General features: G+C 45.5%; 1 protein-coding gene across 2 annotated transcripts; it reads left to right on the top strand.

Annotated features, from left to right (window-relative positions):
• The first annotated feature begins 4,101 nt into the window (after positions 1 to 4,101).
• TCEAL1 (transcription elongation factor A like 1) lies at positions 4,102 to 6,597 on the top strand. Of its 2 annotated transcripts, XM_055438061.2 has the most exons (3): positions 4,118 to 4,184; positions 4,605 to 4,672; positions 5,026 to 6,597. In XM_055438061.2, exon 3 carries the CDS (start codon positions 5,038 to 5,040, stop codon positions 5,515 to 5,517), a length of 480 nt encoding a protein of 159 aa, XP_055294036.1. In that variant the 5' UTR covers positions 4,118 to 4,184; positions 4,605 to 4,672; positions 5,026 to 5,037; the 3' UTR covers positions 5,518 to 6,597. The 2 variants fall into 2 exon arrangements, with proteins under 2 accessions (XP_055294037.1, XP_055294036.1); XM_055438062.2 differs by lacking the exon at positions 4,605 to 4,672 and having other exon boundaries at positions 4,102 to 4,184.
• The last annotated feature ends 2,561 nt before the right edge of the window (positions 6,598 to 9,158 follow it).

The raw sequence follows: 9,158 nt of genomic DNA, 5'->3' as shown, positions 1-9,158 counted from the left end.
TTATTTTTTTCATTAGGAGTCAGAGCTCTTTGCTGAGGATCTCCCTCAGATCTTTCCTGAGCTTGCTGAAGTTATCATCCCATTTAGTACTAATAGTGTGCTATAAACTAATGTTTTGTAGCTAATGTACTGAATCTAGATTCAAAGAATGAAGAAGTGAATCTTACAGACAACATTTAACCCATAAAAATACAAGCTTCTGCACTTGGGTTAAAACTAAACTGATGGACTTCCCTGGTGGGACAGTGGATAAAGAATCTGCCTGCCAATGCAGGGGACATGGGTTTGATGCCTGGTCCGAGAAGATTCCACATGCCACAGAGCAACTAAGCCTGTGCACCACAACTACTGAAGCCCACATGCCTTGAGCTTCCACTCGACAACGAGAAGCCACCGCAATGAGAAGCCTGAACACTGCAACAAAGAATGGCCCGCAATCACTGCAACTAGAAAAAGCCGACATGCAACAATGAAGATCCAGCTCAGTCAAAACTAAGTAAATAAATAATCTCTTTAAAAAAATCTAAACTGATTTACAGAAGTGCATTAACAGGGACTGGGGGGGTTCTCAGCTGGCTGCAACTTAAAGTGGATTCAACTGTGTGATATGGCATCCATGGAATCTACTACGATCTTAGGATGCATCTGTAGATATATCTCAACTATTCTAGAATGAAGGATGTGGCCAAATCCCTCCATGCTATACCAGAAAGAATATTCAGTATTTTCAGACATTTATAAATTCAGGAGCATGCAGGATGGTGAGTGACTTTGAACAAATATATCATATTAGAATGAGCCAAAATAACTTGGGAAATTAAACTGAACCAAAAAAACAAACGGTGAGAACGTAATTGTTTAAAGATTAAATAAGATGGCATATGTGACAGTGCTTAGTGCAATGCCTGGCACACATGTTTATTTAATGTTAATAAAAAGGATGATAATTAGTAGTATTATTAGTATTAACATACTATCATTAGTTACTATTATTACAGTTAATACTTATAGAATGCTTTCTATCTGCTGGGCACTACTCCAGGTCCTTTACATATACTGACTCATTGATTCCTCTTACCAGTCCTATGAGGTAGGTACTAATTGTCTCCAATTTTGCAGATGAGGAAGTAGAGTCACAGAAAAGTTGAGAATATTGCAGTGTCTCACAGGTAGGCAGGGAAAAGAAGCAGAATGTTAACTTTGCCAGAGTCAGGCTGTCAAGGGTAAAAGGCACTTTTGTCATTTTATATGTCTTTTGTGGGCTTCTCAGGTGGCGCTAGTGGTAAAGAACCCACCTGCGAGTACAGGAGACTCAGGTTAGATTCCTGGGTGGGGAAGACCTCCTGGAGGAGGGCATGGCAACCCACTCCAGTATTCTTGCCTGGGAAATCCTGTGAACAGAGAAGGCTTGTGGGCTACAGTCTATGGGGTTGCAAAGAGTTGGACATGACTGAAACAACTTAGCACACACGCACACACTTCTTTTATAACACTCCAGAAGGGAGAACCAGGACCAATGTGTGTAAATGACAGGAAGGCAGATTTCAGCTCAAAGCCGGGGGAGGGGAGGCACTGAATGATTAGAACTGTCTGAAATTTCAGTGGGGTGTCTTTTAAGGTAGCGAGTTCTCCATCACAGGATGTAAGGGAAAAAAAGATAAAAGAATAAATGAATGGGGTTCCTCGTGGAAAGAAACCATACAAATGATGAAACCAACCCTTGGTGAAATGGATAAAGGGACTTCTCTGGTGGTCCAGTGGTTAAAAATCTAGGCTTCCACTGCAGGGGGAAGATCCCTGGTCTGTGAGTTGGATCCCTGGTCCAGGAATTAAGATCCTGAAAGCTGTGTGACCTGGCAAAAAAAGAATAAAGGTATATTGAAACTTGGTTTAAATGACATATATTGGGATTCCCCTGGTGGTCCAGTGGTTAAGAATTTGCCTGCCAATGCACAGGACACAGGTTCAATCCCTGGTCTGGGAAGATTCCACATGCCATGGAGTGACTAAGCCCATGTGCTTTAGAACCCATGCTCTGCAGCAAGAGATTACCGCAATGAGAAGCCCTCATACCGCAACTAGAGAGTAGCCTACGCTCGAACTAACGAAGACCCAGTGCAGTCAAAAATAATAAAAAAATAAATAAATTTTTAAAAATTAAAAAAAAAGAATCAGTTGGGTTGCCATTTTTTTAAAGACATAAAAAAATCAAAAAGTAAAACAGTTATGGAAAGGATATAAAGGTGAATAAGTTGTTTTGATGCTTCTCAACACAAAGTAAATTAGATGGTCAAGAAAAGTGACTAAAAGCTCTTAAAATGGGAAATTCCACATATGAACTTCTGTTTGGAAACTTACCAGACCACCCAGGATCCTAACAGGTCTAACAGTAACCTACCCTGAAAGTGTAAAATACAGTGAGGAGAGGTATAGCCTGCTCTCTGGAAGAAAGGGCATCTGCATGATAAAGTGGCATCCAGGTTGGTGTGAGATGTAGGTATGAAGTTGAAGATCATAAAACACCATTAGATCCAAAAACACATGCTTGCAATAACTGTGTTAGCATGATTTTAATCCTGCTACTGTGTGCAGTCCACAGAACTATTGCATAGTTTAATATGAATGTCCACTGCGCTGAATCTTCTTGGGTGTAGCAGTCCCAGGACCCAAATATTTGCTGATTTAATGAATTAATATAAATTGCCTCAACCAGCAACACCAGGAGGTTGCTATTCCAGAGATTGCTGGAACAGATTGCTGTTCCAATTCAAAGATTGAGTTACAGCAAATTCTTTCTTACTTTTATTATAATTACTGAACTGTATATATATATGTCAGAGAAGGCAATGGCAAGCCACTCCAGTACTCTTGCCTAGAAAATCCCATGGATGGAGGAGCCTGGTAGGCTGCAGTCCGTGGGGTCGCTAAGGGTCGGACACGACTAAGCGACTTCACTTTCACTTTTCACTTTCACACATTGGAGAAGGAAATGGCAACCCACTCCAGTGTTCTTGTCTGGAGAATCCCAGGGACAGGGGAGCCTGGTGGGCTTCCGTCTATGGGGTCACACAGAGTTGGACACGACTGAAGTGACTTAGCAGCATCAGTAGCAGTAGCAATATATATATGTAGAGTACATATATACAATATGCAAATACACACATATATATATAGCAGTGCCATAGTGTTAAGTCGCTCAGTCATGCGCGACTCTTTGCGACCCCACGGACTGCAGCCCACCAGGCTCCTCTGTCCATGAGATTTTCCAGGCAGGAATACTGGAGTGGGTTGCCATTTCCTTCTCCAGGGGATCTTCCCAACCCAGGGATCGAACCCATGTCTGCTGCACTGCAGGCAGATTCTTTACCGACTGAGCTACAAGGGAAGCCCATTAATAATGCCATGTTCTCCATCAAAAATACTCCGATTTCAGATAATCAATGTTTTCAAACTATTTGCACTTAGATGCATGAATGTGCATTCTGATTTATGAAAATCAAAGTACTCAGTCTTTTTAGATTCATGTTCTTTACAAACTTTACTTTATTCTAGAGTTTTAGAACTGAATGATTACCAATTTAGACTGGCGCTTCTGTTTGTGATTTAGGTCTAGAGACTCAAAAAATTCTGAAGTCACGGAAAAGTGAAAGCTTATCGTCCACGAAAATGACAAGACATGAGAATCATTTTGATAGAACCTAAACGGACATGATTGAGTTACGGATGTGGATTAAAACTGGAAGAGGTGGTATATGATAGTGACTCATTAAAGAGAAACAGTCCAATTTCAGTGCAGGATCTGAAATGTAAGGGAAATAATGGTCCTTGGTAGCTGATGACAGGAGAATGAGGGAGAGAGGTGTTATCAAGGGAGGAGACAGAGAGGAAGAGGCAATAACCCTCAAGACTGGAGGTTGAGCGTCTCTGGTAACCAAGAAAAGGCACACATAAACAAGAGAGGTGAGTGACGACGTCTAGTGTGTCGGGGGTCAAGAAATACCGGCTGGTTGCAGCAGCACGGCCGCCGGTCAAAGTGGTAACTGGGGATCTGAGCTCGGCGGTGACGCGATGCCCTCACGTGACCAGAGCCCGTGTCTGCCCAAGTCCTTCTCGTCCTGGTCCTTTTTGCCTGTCCAGACACCATCTGCCTATCGCCCTTTGGACGAGGGGGAAAGCAGAAGAAAGTAAGTCCCCTTCGCCCTCTGAAATCGGAGTGTTGGTGCTGCCCACTAACCTCTGGGATTGGGATGGCACCGAGTCCATGCGTTCTCCCTGCAAAACCCCGCCCCCCCCGCCCCCATTTCGGTGCAAAACATGGTGGTCTAGGGAGCGGGCTGGGGAGGTGAGTGGATCCCCCCGCCCGGGAAGACAACACGGGCACTGAGAAATAGTTTCTAAGCAGTCCTTCGCTTTCACTTCCCGCCTGAAAAAAGAATGACGAGCGCTACTGGGTAGGGGCGGGGTGGGGGCGAGGACGAAGCTTTGCGAGGGAGCGGGGTGGGGGCGGGCGCAGACGGGGGGCGGCGGCCGGCGCCCCGAAAAGGGGCGTGTGTCAGGCTTCCCCTCCTCCCCGCCCCCTACCCTGTCTCGGCGTCGGTCCGCAGCTCTGCAGGTCACAGCGGGGCACCTGGACGAGAGGCCGCCTCGGAACCAGCCGCCGGGAGAGGTCCAGGTAGGGGAAAGGGTAGGCAGCGGGCCGCGATGGGGCGCGAGCGAGGTTGCAGGAGGGAGCCGGGTCCACGGCACCGCCGGCCCGCTCCGCCCCGGTCACCGCGGGAGAGGCCTGTGTGGCAAGGCCTGCCGGGAAAATGGTGGGCTTTCGGAAGGAGGGGGCAGCGAGGCGGCGGGGGCTGGGAGGGGAACCAGACGCGGCGGGGCGCCTCGTCCGCGGAGGTTGAAGGGCCCGGGCCCAGACTGGGGCAGAGACAGCTATTGAAACTCGTGGGCGGGGTCTCAGTCCAGTCAGCGCGCATTCTGACTCGCCTCTGCCTTTCTTGTCTCCCGTATCACCGTGCTTAAAACAAGACCGTCCTGAACATGGAAAAAGCCTGCCAAGAGCCCGAAGAGCAGCCGCAGAGCTCGCCCAAGGCGGATGAAGAGCAGCCTTCTGTGGAGCCGTCGCCCGAAAAGTCGTCTCCGGAGGAGCAGTCTTCGGAGGAGGCGTCCTCGGAGGAGGAGTTCTTTCCCGAGGAGCTCCTTCCTGAGCTCCTTCCCGAGATGCTCGAGGCCGAGGAGCGCCCTCCTGAGGAGCGCCCGTCGAGGAAGGACCTCTTTGAGGCGCGCCCTCCCATGGAGCAGCCTCCTTGCGGAGTGGGCAAGCACAAGCTAGAAGAGGGAAGCTTTAAGGAAAGGCTGGCCAGATCCCGCCCGCAGTTTAGAGGGGACATACACGGCAAAAATTTAAGCAACGAGGAGATGATAAAGGTAGGAGAGGAGATGGAAGAGATGAAGCGAGTACGAAACAAACTGATGATCATGCATTGGAAGGCCAGGCGGAACCGTCCTTATCCTATTTAATGTGTTCGGCTTTGAATTTTGTTTTGCCTGATGTATTATCACTTGAACTTTGCTTTTTCTTACATACCTTACAACGTCTTCCTAATCTGAACTTTTTGTGTGGCTTTGAGGTATCTCTCTTGTAACTGGTTAAAATTGCGTCTCAACCCCATCTGCAAGACGTCCTCTTTCAATCATGTCTTCTCCATTTGCATGGAAAGATTCACAGTATATATTGTGGAGTGGAAAAAAGCAGTTTTCAAAAAATATATGTAGTATCCCATTTTTGTAAAACGTGTATTCCGTTCAGTTCAGTCGCTCAGTCGTGTCCGACTCTTTGCGACCCCATGAATCACAGCACGCCAGGCCTCCCTGTCCATCACCAACTCCCGGAGTTCACTCAAACTCTTGTCCATCGAGTCGGTGATGCCATCCAGCCATCTCATCCTCTGTCGTCCCCTTCTTCTCCTGCCCCCAATCCTTCCCAGCATCAGAGTCTTTTCCAGTGAATCAACTTGTCGCATGAGGTGGCCAAAGTATTGGAGTTTCAGCTTTAGCATCAGTCCTTCCAATGAACACCCAGGACTGGTCTCCTTTAGAATGGACTGGTTGGATCTCCTTGCAGTCCAAGGGACTCTCAAGAGTCTTCTCCAGCACCACAGTTCAAAAGCATCAATTCTTCGGCGATCAGCTTTCTTCACAGTCCAACTCTCACATCCATACATGACCACTGGAAAAACCATAGCCTTGACTAGACGGACCTTTGTTGGCAAAGTAATGTCTCTGCTTTTTAATATACTATCAAGGTTGGTCATAACTTTCCTTCCAAGGAGTAAGCGTCTTTTAATTTCATGGCTGCATATTTATAAATATGCAAAGAAAAAACTCAAAGTATATACTGCAGAGGTAGAACAGTGACTATCTGTGTGGTAGGATAACAGGTGATTTGTTTTTCATTTTTGCTTCATCTGAATTTCTCATTTTCTCAAGATGAACAGATTTTACATGTGTTACAAAAAAAAGACAATACAATGGGAAAAATTGTAAAGCAATGAAAAAATTTGTCATCTTATAAAGATAATGTGGCACTTAATAAATACTTTTCAGAACTTTAAAAAAGAAAACTAAATCCCATGTTTTTTTCCTGAATCTCTTAGGCAGAAATGTAAACCAGGTACTGTACTCACATTTGTTTAAGGGTATTGTTTTCCTACTTAAATAGGAATAAGATGATTTATTATTTATGATTTATTACAGGGCCTCAGTGGAACCAAGTGAGGTAAAGGTCATGTGAGCTATATTTTTTCCCCTACTGGCACAGGCTGGACCCATCCCCTATAGATTCCCTTCAGTACTGGGGATAGTACCCAAAGGTCTTGTTTGCACTCACAAATCCTGTGTGATGCCAGGTAAGTGCTGCATACTACTCCTGTCCTGCTATTCTCTTCCCTGGATACTGCCATGTCTGCTGGTTGTAGCTGCCCCTTCTCCTGGGTCCTGCTCCTTCGGTGGCCCCCATCACAGCTGAGGTACCAGAGTTCTCCAGGTGCAAAGCTTTACTGATTGCTCTGGAGTCGCTGCAGGACCAAAGCTGAACCCTGTCTTCCAACAGATATATGAAGGATGCCCCTTCTCTAGCTTTAATATTACACCTATCCAGGTGGATACCATCCCAGTGCTGCTTAAAAGCGCTAAGTCTTAGAGAATTCTTAGCAAAATAGTCCTTATTTATCTTTCTCCTGAAAGCCTCCCTTTTCTCCATTGGACGGCAACATGAGTTCACCTGGGCTTGGAGAAAGATTTGTGAGCCAGACACAATGCTATGCGCCTAGAATTGGAACCCCCCTCTCTCAAATAATCTCCAAGGGTAACTATGGCTGTAATTGCCCAATACTTGTTTTAGGGTGAGTTCTATCCCAGAGGCTTCTGGCAGGCTTGCCTTACCAATTCCTCTAACTTGCTCAATATGTATAAATTAGAGGAAATTATGACTTAAGCTCAAGCTAGGATATTACCCATCTGCCCCACCCCACACCAACAAGAAACACACAGAAGTACTTTGTAAGTCATTAAATTACTATATATGTCTCAGGTATTATGATTTCTGTGTTAAACTTGTTTGTAAAAACCTAAAATTCTGTTTTATTGATTGTATTCACTCTAGAAACACAGATGGTAGTTAATAATTTCTCAGAACTGTAACCCAATCATGAACCCAGTCTGTCCAATGAACTATATAAGCTTTAGTGTGTTCACATCTCTAGAAAGTGTAATTTGCAATTCCAAAGGGATCTGGGAGAGGTACTGTTTCCCCAAATTCAACAGTAAAATTTAAATATTTCAGGTGTCAGTGTTTCTCCTATAAAATAAGCAGAGACCTGGGCTCTACCCCAGACCCACTAAATCTGCTTTTCTGTTTATAAGCACATAAGCTAGAAAGTGACTGCTAGCTACATACAATATATTCCTAGTTTTAGTAAGGATAAATTATGACATAAATAGAAGTACAGATGATTATAAGAGAACTAAAGAGGTAAAAACCTTGTCCAACCATATTTTAAAATAAGGAATTAAAAATAACTCCATCAATTTTACTGCTGCTGCTGCTGCTAAGTCACTTCAGTCGTGTCTGACTCTGTGTGACCCCATAGACGGCAGCCCACCAGGCTGTCCCGTCCCTGGGATTCTCCAGGCAAGAACACTGGAGTGGGTTGCCATTTCCTTCTCCAATGCGTGCAAGTGAAAATTGAAACTGTGGTCGCTCAGTCGCATCCGACTGAGTGACCCCATGGACTGCAGCCTACCAGGCTCCTCCATCCATGGGATTTTCTAGGCAAGAGTACGGGAGTGGCTTGCCATTTTGGGGGGGGGGGGGCGCTTCCCTAGTGGCACAGTAATTAAGCCTCCATGCTTCCAATGCAGGGGACATGGATTTGATCTCTGGTTGGAGAACTAAGATCCCACATGTAGAATGGCACAGACAAAAGTAAAAAAAAAAGTTTAGATTTTTTGCAGCAAAGCAAGACCATATACAGAATAAATATGGTATAAATAAATAAAAACCTGAGAGAGGTGACAAAACAGCAAGATGTATTTTCTATGACTGACTTTATGTAATGCCTTGCACTACTTCATTACAATAGGAGTAAAGTACATCAAAAATAAGTTCAAAGTTCTTTGGTAATCAGATCTCAAAGTGGTAAGCCAGTCCTATGCCCTTGATGTTGCTTTTAATTTTTTCACTGTGTGATGCCATTTGGAGGATCCTCATGTCTCCGGACCATTCCTCAAGATTATGGTAGCCTGATGATGCTGATTGGGCTGGATTCTGACTGGAGTGAGACGAGGGTCCAGCAACTCACCAGTTCTATAGGACAGGATGAATCTAGCCCCCTGGCAGGATGTGGAAGGGCTCCCCCAAGGCACACCCCTCTGCAGGGTGGTCTGACATTGGCTTCTCTGCTCCAGCCTGCAGCAGGCACCACTCTTCTAGGCTGAGGGCCAGACTGTCCTAGACATGCATTACCTGGAAGACGACTGTCCCCGTTGCAGGTCAGAGCACTTTGCCTCTCCTTCCTTCTCCCTCCCTCTTTTGCGGAACCTTCTATAGGGGAGGAGATAAAGCCCAAGGATTCCCAACTGGAAACACTGGTTGGGATACT

Source organism: Moschus berezovskii, chromosome X (assembly GCF_049115385.1).
Source record: "Moschus berezovskii isolate FMDL1 chromosome X, NW_MosBer_1.0, whole genome shotgun sequence".
In the NCBI taxonomy this organism is placed as follows: Eukaryota; Metazoa; Chordata; class Mammalia; order Artiodactyla; family Moschidae; genus Moschus; species Moschus berezovskii.
The sequence above is the reverse complement of the archived record's forward strand: the minus strand, read 5'-3'. Positions and strand labels throughout refer to the sequence as shown.

Excerpts from the sequence above, each read along its gene's own strand:
- TCEAL1 (XM_055438062.2), top strand. The coding sequence starts at position 5,038 with ATGGAAAAAGCCTGCCAAGAGCCCGAAGAGCAGCCGCAGAGCTCGCCC.